The 23,064-nt window shown below is 37.6% G+C and overlaps 2 protein-coding genes across 7 annotated transcripts in view; one reads left to right on the top strand and one right to left on the bottom strand.

The window, feature by feature from the left end:
- cadm2a (cell adhesion molecule 2a) overlaps positions 1-23,064 on the top strand; it is a 670,454-nt gene that overhangs the window by 389,955 nt on the left and 257,435 nt on the right. The gene's annotated exons all lie outside the window — the stretch shown is intronic.
- On the bottom strand, positions 1,701-4,998 carry LOC129447027 (CD209 antigen-like protein A). 2 transcript variants are annotated; one of them, XM_073874218.1, is made up of 5 exons: positions 4,032-4,998; positions 3,676-3,957; positions 3,405-3,532; positions 3,202-3,308; positions 1,701-3,090 (listed from the first exon to the last, which is right to left on the bottom strand). In XM_073874218.1, the coding sequence occupies exons 1-5, from the start codon at positions 4,174-4,176 to the stop codon at positions 2,955-2,957; spliced, it is 798 nt and encodes a 265-aa protein (XP_073730319.1). In that variant the 5' UTR covers positions 4,177-4,998; the 3' UTR covers positions 1,701-2,954. The 2 variants fall into 2 exon arrangements, with proteins under 2 accessions (XP_073730319.1, XP_073730320.1); XM_073874219.1 differs by lacking the exon at positions 3,676-3,957.

Here is a 23,064-nt window from a genome sequence, read left to right as displayed (position 1 = left end):
CATAACTTAGCGCTGTTCAGTATACAAAATATATTTTTTAAATATTTAATATCTAATATTTTGTTTCTCTGTTGTATTTCTACATTACCATTTAAACTTGTCGGCAGCTCATTTTTCTCCTGATTCAGTTGTTTCTTTTTTTTAGGAATAATCCTGTATTTTGCTATTAATTCATCTCTCTCTTTTGTGATGTTGGTATATTTGCTTAGTAGCTGGTCTCTCTCTTCAGTGATGTTTTTGGTCTTGATGTTAAACTGTTGATTGTTTGTATTGATGAGGACACACAACACTATGACTGCAGTCAGTAGAAGAACACATAGCAGCACCAAACACACTGTAACTGATCTGTAACTTCTTATCCTCACACGCTCACTTCCTGATAATGACAGATATACAGATTAATAAAATTCAGATATTACTGAGAATGTTAATGTTTATTATTATAATAAACTGAGCGTCTGTACCTGTGTAATGGAAACTTTCGTTTCTCGTTGTGTCCGAGTCGTCTGTTTTCCTACAGAGATTGTGAAGGTTTATATCATCTACATTGGCATAGATAGGATTCTTTTCAATCGCCTTCATCCCAGAAAAGTTCCTACGATCAGAAGTATTTTTCGCCATCCTCAATCTGTTGGATTTAATATCAATGGACGTTGCTTTTGTGTGGTCTGTTTTGAGATGTCCTGAACTGCTGTGTAGAGTTCTGCCTTTGAGCTTTTACTTATGCAAGATACTTTATCATTTGGTCAAGAGCACGTGATATCCGTTGGATGAATTTTTTCTAAAGGGTGTTTTCACACATGTTGGTGCCTACTGTGATGCGGGCTCGGAGTGCACCAAATTATATTGTATCATTTTTCAGTTAGTGCGGTCCGTGTTTACATATGTGGTGTTTACCGTACTCGAAGTCCGCACCGTACACCATGTGACAACGGTCAGCACTGTCATCGGTCTCTGACCATCTCATGACCACCCCCCACGTTTCCATGACAACCAGCCTGACAGGAAGAGCGAAGCTAGCAAGATATGGAGATAAACGATGCACGTCTCTGTGAAGTTTCTTCGCTTTAAAGCAAAATTGCACAACAGAGCCATCACTATTTGTGTAAAATCATCAGCTCAAATGTCCAATAGACAGCGAATCTCTGCAACAGACCAAGATTGCCTTGTTTGTTGTTAACCCACAATATAACACCCGGCTCACGTCACAACGGAAGCCAGTGGCTCAAACATGTGGAGAACTTCCTGTATTTGGTTCGGCCTGAGGTGGAGCAACGTTCACACCACAGATGGGTCGCACCATAGTGCGGCTGTTGTGTTCACACCGTCCCAAACGAACCGCACTTGGACCGACACGTCATTTTGGCCGACCTAAACAGTGTATGTGTGAAAGCACCCTGACATTTTTCTGATTAATAATTACTTCCTTATAGAGTATTTTTTCTTGAAAAGACCATTCAGAAAGCACTAGAATCAGGTGACACCTTATTATTGTAATGAAGTAAATATAATGGGAGCTAAAATATGTTTTTACCACTTACAATGAGGCAATATTACTTATTTTATGCTGCATAAAGAACACACAGCAGCAGCAAACACACTGTAACTGATCTGAAACTTCTCATCCTCACACATTCATTTCCTGAAGACAACAAATAGGAACTATCTCCTCTCAAATCATTCATTTATATACTATTTTATTCCTTTTTCTTATTACTTTTATAAGTCAATAACATGTACTCCAGTACATGTTTCAGCCGGCTGCATTTTCAGCTCTTTTGGTGTTTGTTTTCCATTTTAACACACTGAAAGAGCAGCAAAACCATCTGATATAAATGTGTAACATCTGAGATCATGTGACATCTAACAAGTACGAGAAAAGTTTAGAGCTGCTTGTAAGGTGTTGCACGCTTTCATTCCTGTATCAGGATCAGTGGTGTGTCTGGCCTCTGAGTTGACCAACTGTCAGATAAACATCATAATGTCAATGGCAGCAACATTAACTCAACCAGTGGTATGAGTTTAAGCTAAACCAACAATAGTTGCTTTTTAATGCAACAATACTGTATAAACTACAGCCTGCATAACAATACAGTATGAATTACTTTATATGTAACTAAATGACGGATGTGTGGCAAAGTTTTTGGGAAACAGTCGTGCTTAGCTATAGTTTATACAAATATGCATTGTACTATGGTGGTTCAGCAGCGATTTACATTGTTGTTCTGGAAACACACCGCTGTATGTCTTTGGACTGTGAGAGGAAAACGGAGTGCCCGAAGTAAACCCACATTGAAACAGAACTCATACATAAAATGTTGTTAAAATCAATATTGTAAAGTCCGAACAAACCCAACCTGAACTACATTGACTTGTCTTCTTCCCAATTTTTGGACAACTTTAAGACAGTTCCCCAAGTTATTAGTTGCTAATGGCTGAAATACACGGTAGACTTTGGTCTGTTCGTATCATATACTACAGTAAAGGCACTAAACAGACTTACAAATTAAACACTGCCTCAACCAATGGCATCAGTTTGGTTGTTTCTGCAGTTTTTATGATCAATGGCACATGATATATATAAAACACATGCCATTTTTTTTCAAGTAGTTGCTTCTTTATACACTAATGCTGTTTACAACCTATAGCCTGAACTATAGTACTTGAAAAACTAAAGCTTATTTGCATAATCACAATACAAAAATAATTAAACAGAAGACAAAATTTAAGGTTGGAGAGTATTTAAATGAATTAAACAAAGTGAAATGTTCACTCCAACTGACACTTTATTAAAATTGCGCTTTCATGCTAATTTGCCCTGTTTTGTAAATATGTCCCATTTCCTTCTAATAAGTATACGTTTGACTTAGATTACATATTGTCATCAGATTTTAGCTTGCGCAGATGGACTCTTATGTGTTCACAATTTATTGTATTAACATGAATTTCATAACCTAATATAGTGTTTTCTCACAGATCCATTTAAAAGTACGAGTACAGGGGAAATCAGCCCATCCTGGTGAATAAGACCCAACACAGTTCTCTCCTCTTTTACCATTGGGCTCTTTATGTAGAACTTTGTCCCAGAAGCTGAAACAACAAATCATTATTAGATCTTCAATGTTGTTTTCTGTGTGATATGATACTGACTGTGAGAATCATTTATTGGATAATAATCAGTTAAATTTAGTGATTTCTCACCTAGTGGTCAATGTGCTGCCATCAACCCATTTCCATGTTCCCTCCTCATCACTGTCAGACAAACCAATCCAGATGCTGTCTGTTTCAGACCTATTCTTAAACAAATCCTGAGAGGAAAAACATCAATAAGAAAAGAATAAACAACTGCATATAGTTGTACTAAACCCCCCCCCCACACACACACACACACAACTTTCACTCACTTGTTCCTCTTTGTCGTTAATGATGATCAGATCTGCTCCTCTCTCTCTGCAGTATCTTCTGCTGTCATTCCAGCTCTTCTTCTCAGATGAAATAAAGTACAAACTGGACTTAAAGTTAATCCATCCATCTGTTAACACAAACAGTTCAGCTGCTACATTAAATCTTTACTCTGACCACACTTAACTTTACAACTTATAGGCCAATGGTGTTTAAAAGTTTATTTAAATGTTCAATTTTAATTATGTGTGCTCTAGTTTTGGTCAACATTACCATAAAGACATGTCAACAGTCCATTTATCTTCTGATTCCATTGTTCACTTAGTTTAGAGATATAATTGTACTTGGCAATTAATTTATCTTTCTCTTCTGTGAGGTTGGTATATTTGGTTAGTAGCTGGTCTCTCTCTTCTGTGAAGTTTTTGTTTTGACACTGTTGATTGTTTGTATTGATGAGGACACTCAGTACTATGACTGCAGTCAGTAGAAGAACACACAGCAGCCCCAAACACACTGTAACTGATCTGTAACATCTCATCCTCACACACTCACTTCCTGAAGATGACAGATGACAGAATTTTATACATTATTTGTTTTTTGTCTTTAGGCCAATAAATGAAAGTCATTACCTGTAGACTGAAGTGGTTGTTGTTTGTTTGTATTGGAGTCTGTCTGTGTCCGTAAGTCATCTCCACTCTCATAGATGTCCACCATCATCTCCATTCTATCCGTTCCCTGAATCTCAGTATTGAGCACATAAATATCATCAGACATTGCAGCTCTTCTACACTCTTAACACAGTGAATATGTGCTAAAGATAAAAGTTCTTCCTGTGTTTTTCTCTGCTCTTCTCTGTCTTCTGTTTTTACACTGATGAGAATGAAGCAAGGAAACGGAACTGATCTGATAGCAAAGATCTGTTATGTGCAACTACTATTGTGTAACATGTATCTCTGTGCAGTTAGCATAACATGAAATTACAAAAATAATGATTTTATAAAGGTTATTTAAGTTTTGTCTCATGTACAGATACAGATCAGTCTCACTGCAGACTCTGGCCATTGGTTGAGGTCAAACAAACAGATCAATGTTATAAAAACACCTCAGAGTCAAAGCGTCATTCTGCAAACAGTTTGATAACAATTAAACCTGAAGATTAATCTTGAATAGTAAACCTGTTTTAATTTGATAATACCACATGTACAGTACAGTTAGACATCTTTTTGCTCAAACTTAACCAAAACTATATGACTAACTTAATAGTTTATTTGGCGTACTTTTATCAATGGGCTTTTGAATCCTTTTTAGAGAAATAGAGTAAAAAGCAGGCAGAAAATTACATGAAATGTGATCAGATTCAAATAAATGTTCCATTTGAACACCATAACGTTGACACATCAAAAGCATTTATCAGTATTGTAAAAAAACAGAGGATATGGCATCAGAGATCTGTGCTAATAGCAGTTGGAGAAAAACAAAATGATCTGTGGTCAATGTGTGAAATCTGAGATCATGTGACATCAAACAAGTACAAGAGAAGGTGCTTGTAAAGTGATACACACGCATAAACAGGTTAGCAGCAATTCAATAATATTTGCATTAGGGGTGACCCCGAATAGTCGAAGATTCGATGCATCGATAGGAGAAGCCTGATTCGACTACCAATCTCACAGTCGAATCGTCGCAGATGTGTTATGAAATGAGGATCATTCAATTTTGGCCGTATATGGGTGCACACATTATCTGATTTCACATATAACAGCTTTCTCACAATATATTAATATACAGCATATTATGATAATGCTGCAAATAATATGTGCAGTAACAGCTTTCAATAAATATTTTTAAAATGCGTTAATAAATCCAGCCCCTGTGACCGGGCTACACGGAGGTTTCTTCGTTAATTAACCATTGCCTCTTTGTTTCTACATTTAAAAGACAAAGCTGGCAATTATATTACGGCTATACTTTTCTATTCTTTTAATATTTATTTTATTTTATTTATAAATCACTCTGGGTTGTCTGATTTAACTATTTGGCTTGTGTTTTGTTTCTGTGCTCTTGAGGCACTTTGCATGTTTGTTGTGCACTTTGTTGCTTCTGACCTTATTTTATTAAAAAAAATGTATCTATTATAAACGTAAATTCTAATCTAATTTAAGTCTGTAAATTTTGGATAGCTTTTCGTTGTATTAATGTTGCGCTATGGCGTGCTGGCCATGCTTGCGCATGTAATTTAGCCGAACGGGCTAGGTGTTCTGCGTCTCATATTTAGGAGTTCATCAAACTAAACATTAAAAAATGGATGTTTTTTGACGGGTATAAGTTTTTAAAATGTATTTATCATACATTTTGGTTATCTTGTCAAAAGTTAAACTACAAAACAGGTAAGCCGTTTTTTAAAATTTCGGTGATGAAACGGAAAGTATCTGCAGTGCACCGAACCAATTTCTGCCTGACACGAATGTCTTTCTTGTGATTTAATATTATGGTTGGTGTTCACTTTTAAATGATAGCAAAGAGATTCCTGAAATAAATAATATCATCCGGTCTTTCTGTATCTAAAGTGAATACAGAGATGATCGAAGTCAGAGCAAGCAAGAAGGTATTTCTGTGCTAAATAACGCATAGTGTCTATAAAATCATTAATTTCAGTGCTTTTCATGTTATAAATTAACGTTTAATGAATTGTAAATTAGTTTTTATCATTTACAGAAACGATCACAAATTATTTGTTATTTCTCATTTGTCGGGGTTTTTTTGGTCATGACTGCTTTGACGCGCTATATCTCCAAATTAAATAAAAACACTTAATTGTAGCCGAGGTTTCCAAGGCAGAATCACCTTGTTTATTTTTATTTTTTTAGGTTTAGTTATCAAAATGCATTTTTGTGTGATGTTCTGTAGATCGTGGCTTTAAAATGTTATGAGGAATAAATAAACAAATGTTGCCTTATATATTTTACCTTAAAAAAATAAATATATAAATGCATCGTCAGTTTTGTCTTCGTTCATCACTTGAAAGACAGTTTTGGTCACTTTAACAAGAAAGTTGTTTATGTGTGCTGCTTGTGAAAGAAAATAAAAGTTACCAATTTGTACCTGGTCTGGCCCCCTTCCAACCCATGCAGACAAACATAGATATGATTCGACTATCGGTCGACTATGGAAAGATTCGACAATTCTGATTCGAATATGTAAATCCTTAGTCGAGGACACCCCTAATTTGCATTATTATATTGTTTTATTATTAAGTTAAGCAATTATTTGTGTAAATTAGATATGTGTCACAATGTGTGTGTAGAAATTGATATGTATGTGTCATGAAGGCTCTGCTGCAGACACATGACGTGATCTGAGGTGGTAGACATCAATCTCATAATGTTCTTAAAATAGGGACACCAATCACACTTTCGGTTCAATACTGGATCAACCAATGGGATTTCATCTTTCATTGTAACACTCAGTTAAAGTGACAGTGCATTGTTACTAACCAGGCCACACCAGGACAACACAAGATGTGTTAAAACAACACAAAGTGTGTTATTCCAAAAATAACACAGAGATGTGTTAAGTTAAGGACAACACACTAGATGTGTTGTCCTTAACTAGACACAAGATGTGTTAATTTAACACATTCATTTTAAGAGTGCAGTTGCTATATATGGTAATCACATTGATCCACAAAATCAAACACGCACAACATAAACCCATCATATTAAAAACACATTTACTGCATAACTGCATTTATTAGAATATATTCAGTGAAACAAAAAGTTATTTGCATCATATAAAAATGATTAAACAGAAGTTTTGCTATGGTAGATATAACACATGGACACCGTAGAATGTACAGCGCGTGACCTCATTACCTTAATAATGCGTTGTCATTGCCTTGCTATTGCATATTTCTGTGACGAGAATTATGTAAGACGTAAATAAGAGGTAAATATTAGATGCGAACTTGAGCACAAATGCACAAATACTTTGTTGCCTTATTTTTTTTGTGTTTGTTTGTTTAATCAACTCAGATTTACAAGTCATTTAAACTTACTGTTAATTATCTTGAGTTGATATAACTTATTAAATTAAGTTGATTAAACAAAAAAATTTAAGGCAGCAAATAATGTATTTAATTTCTCTCGCAAATCCATTTATAAGTACGAGTACATGGGTAATCAGACCACCCCCTTGACCCAAACAGAACACAGTCTTCATCACTTGTTTTATTATTGGGTTCATCAGGCCCCCAGAAGCTGAAAAAACAGATCATCATTAGATCTTCAGTGTTGATTTCTGTGTGATATGATACTGACTGTGACAATCATTTATTGGATAATAATCAATTACATTTAGTGATTTCTCACCTATAGCTCAGTGCGCTGCCATCAACCCATTTCCATCTGTCCTCCTCATCAATGTCAGACAAACCAATCCAGTACAAGACATTTGTACAAGACATTTTCTGAATGAAACCCTAAGAAAAACAATTAAACAACTACATATACTTGTACTAACAACCCCCCCCCCCCTACACACACACACACACAGAATATCTTTCACTCACTTGTTCCTCTTTGTTGTTAATGATGATCAGATCTGCTCCTCTCTCTCTACAGTATCTTCTGCTCTTACTCCAGCTCTTCTTCTCAGATGAAATGTAGTACAAACTGGATTTATAGTAAATCCATCCATCTGTAAACACAACCAGGCTGAATCTTTATTTCTGGCCACATTGAACTATTTAACTTATAGTGCTGTTCAGTATACAAAATATATTAGTAGATTTTTGTGTTGTTCTGTTGTATTTCTAGATTACCATTCAAACGTGTCCGCAGCTCATTTTTCTCCTGATTTAGTTGTTCAATTCGTTTAGTAATATTTTTGTTTTTGGCTATTAATTCATCTCTCTCTTCAGTGATGTTTTTGCTCTTGATGTTAAACTGTTGATTGTTTGTATTGATCAGGACACACAGCACTATGACTGCAGTCAGTAGAAGAACACACAGCAGCACCAAACACACTGAAACTGATCTGTATCTTCTCATCCTCAACCTCACAGTCTCAACACCTGAGATGACAGATATACAGATTAATTTTGTTGAGATTGTCTAGGTTTATTACTGTAATGAATTAAATATATGTACCTGTACGTTGAGGTGTTTGGTTTCTCGTGGTGTCTTCTGTTCCTCTGGAGAAATTGTGAATGTTTATATTGTCTGTATTGGCGTAGATCTCTTCAGCATGTTCTGTGTCATTTTTTGCCATCCTCAATCTGTTGGATTTAATATTACTGAATGTTGCTCTTGTGTGGTTTATGTCAGGATGTCCTGCACTGCTGTGAAGAGTTCTGCCTTTGAGCTTTTACTTACAGAAGATGCTGTATCATTTGGTCAAGGGCACGTGATATCCGTTGGATGAACTTGTTGTGACATTTTTCTGATGAATAATGACTTCCTTATTTAGTATTTTTCTTTGAGGTGACTGAGGTGACAGCTTGTTATTTTAATTAAGTATTAATTCATTAGTGTATTGCGAGAGGCCACCTCCTTGTCATTTCTGGCTTATAAAAAAACGGAATAATGCCTAAAAGCTGCTGTGTGATACGATATACAGCTAACAAGCCAAAAACCCAGAAATAAGTTTTTATAAGCTGTCAACCCCAAAAAACGAGCGTTTAAAGACACAAAAGTGGAAACAGGCAACTTTTCATAGTACTCCTAATAGTAGAACTGCACCCACTGGGGGAAACGTTTTTTTTTCTCCTTAAAAGCTGAGTTTTTTGGCTTGTTAGCTGTACATCTTGTCACACAGCAGCTTTTAGGCATTATTCAGTTTTTGTTAAAAGCCAGAAATGACATGGAGGCTGCCTCTCACAATACAAAGCCAATGGAAATGGCTGGACTGCCCCCCCCCCCCGGTGGGCGTGGTTTTCAAATTAGCATAACTGCGCTCTGTCTCTATGGGCCCTATTTTAAAGGAACAGTATGTAGGATTGTGGCCAAAACTGGTATTGCAATCACAAAACTTGTGGCTAAAACTGGTACTGCAATCACACAGCTGGTGGCCAATACACAACATAACAACATAATCATCAGTTGAGGGCTGCAACTCCACTTTTTAAATGACAATATCCTGGCCAGACCACTGTTGTGAGTGATATAAGTATTTGAAATGCAAATGATTTCTTAATGTCTACTGACATATCAGGGCCATTTTATGATTAATTGATATAAATTTCTTACATACTGTTCCTTAAATGATCTAAGCACATGGTCTAAAGCGCACGGCCCACAGTCTTAAAGGGTTGGTCCTGTTCTCGTAATGAGCAATGGGTATGTTTTGGGTTGGCTCCATGGGCCCTATTCCATAGTCTTAAAGGGTTGTTCCTATTCTCGTAATGAGCAATGAGTGGGTTTTGGGTGTAATGTGCAATAAACCAATAAAAGTCTCATCTCTCATTCCCTTTAAAAGCCAGTTGCGCTTGTGACAAGGTTAATTCCCTATTTACATGGTGGAGTTTGTGAACAGAAAAACTGTAAGCAGAGGAAGAAGACCACCAGTTTAAGATTGATGTAAAATGTGTTGTGTTTTATTTATTGAAATGGTTATTTTGTAATTAAAGCTTTGGTTCTCTTTAAAGGGGACATGTAATGAAAATCTGACTTTCTCCATGTTTAAGTGCTTTAATTGGGTCCCCAGTGCTTCTATCAACCTAGAAAATGTAAAAAAAAAGATCAAAAAAGACAATATTTTGATAAATGATGGTAAGCACAAAGCTGATTGTAATCATTGACTCCCATAGTAGGAAAACAAAAATATTATGGAAGTATTGTGATAAATGAAGAAGAAAATACAGTATCGATTGTAATCACACAGTTGATGGTACCGATTGAATTCCACCGTATTTGTTTTTCCTACTATGGAAGTCAATGATTACAATCAACTGTGTGCTTACCATCATTTATCAAAATATTGACATTTTTGTTTATCTGAAAAAAAAAAACAATTCATACAGGTTTAGAACAACATTACTTTTTAAAGAAATAAAGTAAAGAGCAGGCAGAAAATAACAGAGAATAAAGTGAAAATGAGATCAGATTCAAATAAATTGCCCATGTGAGCACCATAACGTTGACATTTCAAAGGCACTTATCAGTATTGTAAAAAAAAAAACGAGATCAAAGAAATAGTGTCAGAGTTCTGTGCTAATAGCAGTTGGAGAAAAAAAATGAAACATTTGTGGTCAATGTGTGAAATCTGAGATCATGGAAACCCAACAAGTACAAGAGAAGTTGCTTGTAAAGTGATGCACACGCACAGACAGGTTATCAGCAATTCAATAATATTTACATTATTATATTGTTTTATTATTAATTAAAACAGTTATTTGTGTAATTTATATATGTGTCACAATATGTGTGTAGGAATTGGTATGTATGTGTCATGAAGGCTCTGCTGCAGACACATGAAGTGATCTGAAGTGGCAGACATTAAATCTGACTCATAATGGTCTTAAAATAGTGACACCAACACAAAGTTTCAGTTCAACACTGGCTCAACCAATGGGATTTCATCTTTCATTGTAACACTCAGTTAAAGTGACAGTGCATTATTACTGACCAGGCCATACATAGAATAGAAACACATTCATTTGCTCAATGACTTCATTATTAAGAATATAAGCAAAAGATAAATGAAAGCATTTTATATCAGTATGTTTCTAAATACAAATATCACTTTTGCACAGATCTATTTTTATATCAATTTATTTTAAAAAGGGTAAATCAGATAAAATTACAAGAATTATGAATTTTAAAGAATGATGTGATATTACAGCACATATTTAGCTCTCTGTGGTCGAACGAGACGCAAACTCTTTATTTTTCAATCACTTCACAAAGAGACTTAGATTACTGTCAGGTTTAAAATACTTATGAACCTTAACAACAATAAGACGCACTCAGACCACGAATGAGGTTACAATATTCTGCAGGGAGAACCCAGATAAAGATGTCTCATCAGGAAACATTCAAACTGTCTCTCGAATTGAGTCTCTCTGCGGACTGTTTTTATTTAGGATTCACCGGTTCGCTCGGTTCATTCCGAAGGTCGAACTTCACAGACTTTCATAATTGCAACAACATCACACATTTTGCTAAGTCTAGAGAAATAGTATTGACTACATTCTTAAACCAAACAAGATAGTAACTGGATGATGCAGCTTGATGATGTATTTACCAAAGGTCATATGATAACAAAAGAACATTCTACGTACTTTTTCACCTTGGCAGGTTTTCTCTGAGTAGCTAGTAAGACAATATGATTCTAATACATTCATAAATCTAAGACATGGATTATACATTCATAAATGGTAACATCAAACATTCGAATATGTAATAAGAAATACATAAAATGTAATAAGAAAATACATTTTCTCCAACAATTACTCTCCTGATTTTGACATACAGATATGATTTATACATCATTTAAAATGTTAAAGTGTCTAATTTTTTGTGTCCACTCCTAATAAAAACAGAATGTTGTGCTTTTCGCAAAATTAAGAAAATTTAGTTGTTTCTTTATAAAATAATACTGTATAAACTACAGTCTGAACTAAAAAGATTACAACATACCAGTTACTATACAGTAGGATCCACGACATCAAACACACACACAAGTAAAAACAATCGCATTAAAATTGACTGAAAAGCTTCATTTATTAGAATATATTCAGTGAAACAAAAAGTTAATTTGCGTCACAATATAGAAATGATTAAACAGAAGTTTTGCAATACACATGACTATGGGCCAGATTTACTAAACGGGCAAATTAACGTAAAAGCGCAGGTTATTTACTAAAAAGGCACAAATTACACCAACCGCGGTAGAGGCGTGAAGCGCGAGTGATTTCAATGTTAAGTCAATGTGAAGGCGCGTTGACGTGCGTCAGGAGGTCCTGCGGCGCAGAAGAGGCGTTCGGCGCGGCGAGGAAGATGCATTTCCGCCTCTTTTGCGCGTGAAGATCGTGCGAAAGGCGCGAATTGAGCGTTGTACACGGTACGCGCAAATGTGCTTTTTGTGTTTTTTGCAGTTCGCGCGAATTTGCGGCTAACGCCCGAGTTGAAAATTTTGAACTTTGGCGGAATTTCGCGCCGCGTTAACCAATCAGGAGCCTGCTTGCTGCTGTGGTGGCAGCCCCGTCCGGAGTCACTCATTCAACCAACGCTTGTTATTGTCCATAAGCAGTCACCCAGAGCTATACGACAAGTTCTTATTTCTATAGATGAGACAGGAATAAAAAGGACCTCGCTTGAAAGAGTGTCAATGAGGACACCGGGCAACCTGGTAAGCTGTAATACACATTTCACTTTTGAGTCACGTGACGTTTATTGACCTGCGCTGTTTAGTAGGTTACCACATACAAACCGGTAACTCTCTCGATAAATGCACAATCAACATCAGTCATCTTGCAAAGAGACAACCGCATAGCACTAGCCCCTCCCACAAGAAGCGGAGTTTGCCTCTGACGGGCGTCAAATGTCTACTCCGTTCTACACGCGCGAATGCATTCAAAGTGTTCAAGCGGCAAACTAGGCGCGGTAGACACGATTCTGACGCCCAAAACGCGGTTGGTGTAAACTCAGCATTATACACATAATGACCAATGCAATCTACTAAGAGCAGCGAAAATTAGTGCAGGGTCGCAAATAAGCAGAGCTGATGCCACTCATGTGCGGGTGATCTACTAACGCCTGATGCGCTTGAGTTCATCACCACAGATATCGCGGCTCAATATGCGGGGTGTGAAATCCTAGCTAACGAAGCCATATTATACTGAAAAGACAAAAAAATGAAGGTTTTGAAACGTCTGGTATTGTGTGACTTCTCCTAGTGACTCCTCTTTTATCTCCTCCAGCAAATAAAAAAAATAACATGGCTTGGCAAACAATATTTTTGAGTAATACTGTTACATGTTAAAAAATATTCTACCTTGTACCACACGCTCTCTGATGTCTATGATGCCTCCTCTTATCAGCAACAATTTCACCCATTTCAAGCCCAAAATGATTTAAGGGGCCCTATCTTGCACCCAGCGCAATTGACTTTGTCAGTGACGCATGTATCATTTCGTATTTTGCACTGGCGCACAGCGGGTTTTTCCCTCCACAGACGCACGTCGGCAAACTAGGGAATGAACTTGCGGTCCCTGGGCGGTTCAGCGCAAAAAAGGAGGCGTGCTCCGGCGCAAACCATCTCTCATGCTATTTTGCAGTTTCAAAAAACAATTGCGCTACTAAACAAAAAATTAGTCTAAAGTCAGTGGCGCGTTGCGCGTGGTTCATAATGCTATTTTAAGGGCGCATGCTTGACCATAATGTATAGCGTGCTCAACGCGCATTGCTTATCTAATCTACACAGATGCAACAGTTATTTTTGCAAATCATAAATTGTTACAATAAAAAATATAAGATAAGGGAAATCATTAAATCATAAATTGTTACAATAAAAAATATTAATACATGAGATAAGGGAAATCATTGTGATGAGCATTGTGGTGATAGTTTTTATTTATTTTGTGTGGCAGCGTTAAACAATTATCATGCAAATAACGATTAAAATATTTTCATAAGTTTGTTGTGTGGCTGTATTACGTTTATTTTATCTAAATAATAATTAAAATGTTTTCATAAGAAACCTTCATGTATGTGAACTTGATTTGTAAGTGTACTTTGGGGTTGAACCTTGCTTGCGTTTCTTGTGTCCGATTTCAAAGCCCCCAAACCCTTTCAGCGGTGAGGGTGGACGCAGCGATGTCCTCCTGTGTGCCCGGCGTGCCCGATTTATGCTGGCAAGCTTGGGATCCCCCCGTCTCCTGACATCATTGTAGTGCTTGGCGCAGCTGATGAGACAATTGCGGCTGTTTCTTCTCACGCCTGTTTAACCGACGCTGATTTGGGCGGGTTTCTCCCATCCCCATACAAAACAACTTCTCTGTCTTTGACTGCTCTTACAAGAACGTGGGTCTCCTCAGCTGTGAACTGCTCCTGGCGTGCGCCTGTCAAATCCGTCATAATAATAGCAACCCGCCATGGAACTTGCGCCCTTGCGTTTAAAGGGAATGTTGGATAGCGTTCTGATTGGTTTATTTGACGTTACGCCCAAACCACACCTATGAATAATGAACCTACTTCAGACCAACCCCTTATTGATTTGCGCCCGGCGCAAGACTTATTTCTCCCGCCGGGAAAATAGCAACAGCGCCCAAGATCCGCCCACAAAGTCACTTGCGCTTTGCGCTTCAGACTTGCGTTTCAGATCGTTAAAATAGGGCCCAAGATGTTTTATCACATACCCAAGCATTAGTAATTCAGGTGAGTGAATTATTTAAATAATATCCTCCTATAAATTTTGCATCTGAAAGGGAAACTCCTAGGAAATACATATGCAATAAGGTCAGTCGCAAAAATAACTAGACCATAACTTTTCAGTGCAAATTATCCACTGCGTGTCTTTAGTAAACGCCAACATGATGGCGCAAGCTGTTAGTAAATCTGGCCCCTAATGTTTTATTATTTTTTATCTGCTACTGTAGATTGAATCTAAATTGACTTAAATGTTCTTGTGCTCATGCATAAAAGCTCTCGTGTGTTAACAGATTACTGAATTAACATGTATTTCATTTAACAACTTATTTTAAATTGTTCTTTTCACAGATGTAGTTATAAGGATTACTGCACTGAAAATCAGCCCAACCTAATGAACGTATCACAGCACAGTTCTCTCTTCTACCACCATTGGGTTCTTCAGACGCCCAGAAGCTGAAACAACAGATCATCATTAGATCTTCAGTGTTGATTTCTGTGTGATATGATACTGACTGTGAGAATCATTTATTGGATAATAATCATTTAAATTTAGTGATTTCTCACCTAGAGTTCAGTGCCGTGCCATCAACCCATTTCCATCTGCCCTCCTCATCAATGTCAGACAAACCAATCCAGTACAAGACATTTGTACTAGACATTTTCTGAATGAAACCCTAAGAAAAACAATTAAACAACTACATATACTTGTACTAACCCCCCCCTCCACACACACACACACACACACACACACACACAGAATATCTTTCACTCACTTGTTCCGCTTTGTTGTTAATGATGATCAGATCTGCTCCTCTTTCTATACAGTATCTTCTGCTCTTACTCCAGCTCTTATTCTCAGATGAAATGAAGTACAAACTGGATGTATAGTAAATCCATCCATCTGTAAACACAACCAGGCAGCCAGTTTAGCTGAATCTTTATTTCCGGCCACATTGAACTATTTAACTTATAGTGCTGTTCAGTATACAAAATATATTAGTAGATTTTTGTGTTGTTCTGTTGTATTTCTAGATTACCATTCAAACGTGTCCACAGCTCATTTTTCTCCTGATTTAGTTGTTCAATTTGTTTAGTAATATTTTTGTTTTTGGCTATTAACTCATCTCTCTCTTCTGTGAGTTTTTTTGTTGTGTCGATTGTTTGTATTGATGAGGACAGACAACACTATGACTGCAGTCAGTAGAAGAACACACAGCAGCACCAAACACACTGAAACTGATCTATAACTTCTCACCCTCAATCTCACAGTCTCAACACCTGAGATGACAGATATACAGATTAATTTTGTTGAGATTGTCTAGGTTTATTACTGTAATGAATTAAGTATATGTACCTGTACGTTGAGGTGTTTGGTTTCTCGTGGTGTCTTCTGTTCCTCTGGAGAAATTGTGAATGTTTATATTGTCTGTATTGGCGTAGATCTCTTCAGCATGTTCTGTGTCATTTTTTGCCATCCTCAATCTATTACTGAATGTTGCTCTTGTGTGGTTTATGTCAAGATGTCTTGCACTGCTGTGAAGAGTTCTGCCTTTGAGCCTTTACTTACAGAAGATGCTGTATCATTTGGTCAAGGGCACGTGATATCCGTTGGATGAACTTTTTGTGATATTTTTCTGATGAATAATGACTTCCTTATTTAGTATTTTTCTTTGAGGTGACTGAGGTGACAGCTTGTTATTTTAAGTAAAAGTAATGTGAGCTACTGTAAGATATGTTTTACCACATACAATGAGGCAATATTATTTATTTTATTCTACTTAAAGAAAGGTCTCTCTCTGTGAGGTTTTTGCTCTTGATTTTAATCAGTGATATCACACAAATTCATGTATTGGTTGATTCGATATTAATGTTTTGAAATGCCAAACACACATGTGACATTGGTGATTGTTTGTAGTGATCAGGACACACAGCACTATGACTGCACACTGTGACACTATGGTATTTTATATACTATTTTATTCCCTTTTCATATCACATTTTTTATCAAATGCGTGTACTACAGTACATGTTATAGCTGGCTGCATTGTTTAGCTCTTTTGTGTTATTCTGAGGTCAATGTGTAACATTAGAGATCATGTGACTCCTAACAAGTACAAGAAAAGTTTATAGATGCGTATAAAGTGATGCAAGCTTTCATGCCTGTGTCAATCACGGGTGTTTTTGGCCTCTGAGTTGACCAACTATCAGATAACCATGCACACCTTACGCAACAGCAAAAATAACCACACTGTAAATGTCACGATCGGTTTAAATAAAAGAGAGAACCCAAACGCAGACACAACTGAAATACAAAACTGAAGATTTATTTAAACACAAAAACCCACGTGGGGGTAAAACAGATAAATAAACACGGAAGATAAACACAAAACAGGAACAAAACACTGGAACCAAATAAACATGGAATAAGGAGTCAGAAACACGGGATACATGAACACTCTGACTAAACAACAAGACAATGAACGCGCACACGACAGACAACCAAAGGGCATTATAAAGACACCACATCAATGGGGAACAGGTGAACATAATTAATTACGTAAGACACGAGTACATAAGGGAGTAGGGTAAAAGTGACAAGACACTGGGAACACGTGTTACACATGATGTGAAAACACACGTATTCCCACATAAACACAATGCTGCCATGATCTTGCTCTCTAACACAGACCTGAACCTATACTAAGGTCTGGCAAGATCATGACAGCCACAAGACACCGGGAACATGTTGTGACGGTTGTCAATATTTTTTCTATTAGTGGTAGCGGAATTTTATGTTTATTAGTGGTAGCGGGGCTTATGCGTGTGTATATGCGTTACCGGAAGTTATTTAAGGGAGTTTGGTTCGGACGCTCGCTGGCTCTGGCTCTCTCTCTCTCTCTTGTGAGCCGGGTCGCGCTCTCGTTCAGGTGTAGGTTGAGGTTCGCTCGCGTTTCTCCTCTCCTCTGTTGTTGTTGGAGTGTGCAGTGGGTTGCACTGCTGTGAGTATGTTGGTATATTTTTACTCTCTTGTACTGAAACCGCATAATATTGCTTTGAAGTGCGTGTATGGTATAATATTGACGCGGGAGTCAGTGTTGATGATTCCTCGGTTTATGTGTAATACGAGAGTATTTTTGCCTTTACGAGAGCGATGTTTGTTATACTGGAGAGAGCGAGTATGCCGCTAAATTTAGAGAGATTTTGGTATGGGCAGGCAATTGTTTTCTTTTTTTTTTTTTTGTGGAGCGCTCCAAGCAAAGTGGTGTTTTGTTTGGGTATGTTGGGGATTTATTAATGGGAGTTTTTCCAGGCCTAGTAGTCCAACGGTTGACCTAATATACTAAAGACCATTTAATTGTGCACATGATAGTCTGTTTGGTGTGTTTATAATACAAAGTGATCAGATCTGTTGTTATCCTGAGGCCTTTGCAAAAGCACATAAAGCACATATGTTAAAGACTATTCTATTGTGCATATACTAGAGTCTAAATTGATGTGCTCATATTAAAGTGTTCAGATCTGGTGTTATCCTGAGGCCTTTGAAAAGCACACATGTTAAAGACTATTTTATTGTGCATATACTAAAGACTGCTTCTACTACAATGCACTTAATATGTTAAAGACTCTTATATTGTGTGTATGCTAGTCTATCCTATGTGCTTGTATCGCAAGTGTGTTCAGATCTGTATCTATTGAGAGGCCTATGTAAAGCAGATGTGTTAAAGACTGCTCTATTGTGTGTATATTTGGGATTGCTACAGAGAGCACAAAGGTAAAGACTGCCTAGACGGTACCCATTCTTACTATTAAAGAACATATTATGGTGCTTATGTTAAGGTAGGTCTATACTATTGTACTGAATATCAGGTTGAGATGCTCATGTTTAAGCTGATGTACACGTTTTTATAGAGTGTGCATGGTTTTTCTAGGATCATATGCACATGAAGTTACAAGGGTCTATTGTCATGTGGAGATTATTATTATGATGGATTGTTTAGAAGATGTCAACCGTTGATATTTGTTTCGGTAATATAAGGTAAATGTGTCTGGGCCTGGAAAGGTGTTTTTTTTATTTTATTTTGGGTGATTTTGTGCTCTATGTAGTTATGTAATGTTGTGTTCATATCTAAATGAATCTATAAATACAGAAGTATAAGCTACTTTTTTTTGTATGTCTTTTTTCAACTGGATTTATTACAATATAAGTTGGTGGTAAATTACAAAGTAATTTGATTACTGTGGTGGTTTTTACCCCTGGCGCCCGAACCCATTCATTGCAAAGCCAAATACCGCTACAGATTTGGCGCCCAAACAGGGACCCTCAGATGCTGGGTTATTATTGGAGCATATTTTTGATTTTTGTAACTATGGAAACAGGAAATTATCTTATTAATTTTCCTGAAACTATAGGGGATAGTTGTGTGGGTCCGCCGCACGATAGTCCATCTACGCCACGAAATGTTGAGCGTTCGTTGTTGGATGATGATATGGACTTAGAACAACCTTTTCTTGGGACTCCACTTGTTAATCCAAGCAGTTCAGTAAATGAAGTGTCTAATTTGACTCAAGCTATTGAGTCACTTAAAAGTATTTTTGTAGATACTATAGCTTGGCAAAAGAATTGGATTGAAGAAAATATCAACTTACATAATGTTGATGTTCCTAAAGAAACGTTAGCGGTGATTGAAAAAGCACAAGTTGGGTTTCTTGAGGTTTTGACTGAACGTATGCAAATTTTCACTAATCAGACGATTGAAGCCATTCAGTGGAATTCAAAGCAATCACATAGTGAGTTGAAGGAATTACTTGATGATACTAATAAAACCTTACTGTCTTCTTTTAAAGCAGCCATTGAAGAATGCAAGGTAGGGGATAAGGAGCTGTATGAAGAAGTGCACAGTTTAAAACAGCAGTTTCTTACGGTTCAAATTTCCATCGATTCCCTAACTCGGAGAATTACTCAGCCTGACAGAAAGATAGCTGGCCAGGATGTTTCACTACCTCAGGTATGTTCAGATTCCACCTCACACGGGGACGTTAGGGATCTAGCAAGTCAGGTCCCTACATCACCTAATTTGACATGTGGCAGGATATTACCTATTAAGATGATTTTTCCATCTTTTGGTGGAGTAAATGATGAAAAGGATCCTTTAATTTATTTAGAAAGGTGTAAAGATTTTTTGGCACTGAGACCAATGTCAAATGGGGAAATACTGGCTACCATGCGGAGTGTTTTACATGTTTCAGCTCGTGATTGGTGGGAGACTGTAAGGTTAAAAATTTTGACTTGGGAAGACTTTCAGAGAGCTTTTCTATCTGTTTTCTTGCCAGAGGACTATCAAGACGAGTTGGAGGATAGGGTAAGAAACCGGTTGCAGGGTGCAAATGAAAGTGTGCGTGATTTTGTTTTTTCATTTCAAGCATTATTCAAAAGGTGGAGAAATGAAGCAACAGAAGATGAGATACTGAAAGCTTTATTTAAGGCTATGAATCCATATTTTGCAAGTCAGCTTCGAGGGCATATACAAACGGTAGAGGAGTTGGTAAGGTTAGGAACACAGATTGAGAGAGATTATGACCAACAAAGAAAGTATAATCAGCTTCAGTTATCTAAAGCTACTGTAGGTGACCAAAGTTCACAAGCTAGAAAAATGAAAGTAGAAGACACTAAGGTTGTTCCATCACTAGAGCCTAGAAATGTAAGTTTATTGTGCTGGAGATGTCATGAAAATCATTCTCCAGGCTCTTGTCCTACTTTTAAAGCTTTCTTGGGCGGGAAACACTCTGGAAATCAAGCCCAGGGAAATAAGGAGTCCCAGGGTCGTAATCAGCAAAAAGGTTTCGTCTCTGCTTATAATACTCAGCCACCGGTTCTGAAAGATCAAAGTAATGGTAGGCAGAATTTTGTTAAACCAAGTAAAAAGGGTGGCCCTGCTACTCTTCGTCAGTTAGTTGTTCCTTTAACAGTGAGGAATTGTATGGGGAAAGCACTTGTAGATACAGGAGCTACCTATACATTGTTACATACTGATTTGTGGAATCAAATGAAAGGGGCTAATGAACAATTAGACGGGTGGCATGAAGGACCTCTGTATTTGGCCAATGGGGATGCTACTGTACCAGTGGGGCAGAAAGTTTTGGATTTCTATCTGCATGGTTTACATTTCCAGGTCCCCACAGTAGTTCTTCCTGCTCAGAATTTGGTGTATTCAATGGTGCTAGGACTTGATTTCATAGCGTTGACGGGCTTGCAACTTAACATCAAAGATCAGGCGTATAGTTTTACAGAGGATGTGGAAAAACGTGTTTTCCCATTTCAACCACCAATTTCTCCTGGAGATTCCTGGAGATATTGTAAACCACCTGTGAATGGTAAACCTACTACTTCTCTTTACTGTGCTGTACCTCCAATTCAGCCTGTATGTCCAGATAGTGAGTATATAGATCATTGTGTTCAGGAAGAACTTAGTGTAGATCCTGCACAGTTAATTGAGAATAAAGTAAGAGAGAGCATTGTAACTGTAAAGGAATCTCATGAACTTTATACCTTGCTGTATACTCACCCTGAAGTATGTACTTCATCTTTGGGTAGAACTCATTTAGTTCAACATAAGATCAAAGTGTGCTCTGAGGTAGTGATCGCACAAAAGCCTTACCGATTGTCGGAACACAAAAAGCAAATAGTTAAAGATCAAATTGATGATATGCTTGCACGGGACATTATTCAGTCATCCCATTCTCCTTGGGCATCCCCAATAGTGTTGGTCCCTAAAAAAGACGGAAGTCAGCGTTTTTGCGTGGACTATCGCAGGTTAAATGCAGTGAGTGAAAGTGATGCGTTTCCTCTTCCTACTGTGAGTGAAATCTTAGAGTCACTTTCTGGTTCCACTGTGTTCAGTACCCTTGATCTCAACAGTGGGTACTGGCAAGTGGCGATGCATCCAGAAAGCATGGCTAAGACCGCGTTTGTGTCCCCTTTTGGGCTATATGAATTCAAGGTTTTACCTTTTGGTTTGAAGAATGCGCCGGCTACTTTTCAGCGGCTAATGAACAGGGTATTAACTGAGTGTTTGGGGCAATGTTGTCTGGTTTATCTGGATGACATAGTGGTTTACTCTGCAAATTTCAGCCAACATATGCAGGATCTTCAAAAGGTTATGACATGTTTAAAGAGTGCAGGCTTGACCCTTAATCTGAAAAAATGTCATTTCTGTCTGACAGAGATTAAGTTTCTTGGCCATGTAGTAACTCCTGAAGGTGTGAAGGCAGATCCTGCTAAAACAGAGGCCATTCAGAATTTCCCGGTCCCTACCAATTTAAAGGAGGTCCAACGATTTTTGGGACTGAGTGGGTGGTATCATAGGTATGTGCCTAATTTTTCAGCTATAGCAGAGCCCTTGAATGCCCTGAAGCGAAAGGGAGCACGGTTTCAGTGGACAGGTGAATGTCAGACATCTTTTGACAAATTAAAGGGACACCTTTCTTCTCCACCAATATTAGGTCACCCTAATCATGCTTACACTTTCATAGTTTATACAGATGCCAGCTTAACTGGATTAGGTGCTGTTCTCACCCAACGTTCATCTGGGGCAACAGAGGAAGTGTTAGCCTATGCAAGCCGATCTCTTTCTGGTGCGGAGAAGAATTATTCTACCACGGAAAGGGAGTGTCTAGCAGTGGTTTGGGCAGTTGAAAGGTGGCGTCATTATTTGGAGGGGAAGATTTTTAATGTTGTAACTGACCATGCGTCTCTCCTTTGGGTGTTTAACACTACAAAGGCTAATTCTCGCTTGATTCGTTGGGCCCTCAGGTTACAGGAATTTGAGTTCATTCTGGAATATCGTAAAGGGAAGCTTAATAGTGCTCCCGATGCTCTGTCTCGTGTGAATAATCCAGATTGTCCTTCAATTCTGGCTGCATATGGGCGTAAAGTTGTGTCAGAAAGTGTGGGTTTACAATTTCCCCTGTCGGATGAAGATATTTGGGCAGCACAGCAGCAGGATGTCGATGTCCAAAAAGTATATCAGAGTGTATCTGCTAGTAAGCAGGATCTTGATGATTCTGAATCTGGATTTGTTATTCTGGAGGATAAGGTGTATCGGAAGGTGTTTCATCCTTCTAGAGGAACACATTTCCAAGTGTTTGTTCCTCAGAACCTTCGCCAAATTATGTTGGAAGCCTATCATTCCAATCCTTTAAGTGGGCACTTTGGGCGATATAAGACACAGAAAAGATTGATGGAGGTTGCCTTTTGGCCAAATATGTGGAAGGATATTTCCGAGTTTGTACGTAA

Source organism: Misgurnus anguillicaudatus, chromosome 12 (genome assembly GCF_027580225.2).
Source record: "Misgurnus anguillicaudatus chromosome 12, ASM2758022v2, whole genome shotgun sequence".
NCBI lineage: Eukaryota > Metazoa > Chordata > Actinopteri > Cypriniformes > Cobitidae > Misgurnus > Misgurnus anguillicaudatus.
Note: the sequence above shows the minus strand (reverse complement) of the source record. Positions and strands in the feature narration are given on the sequence as shown.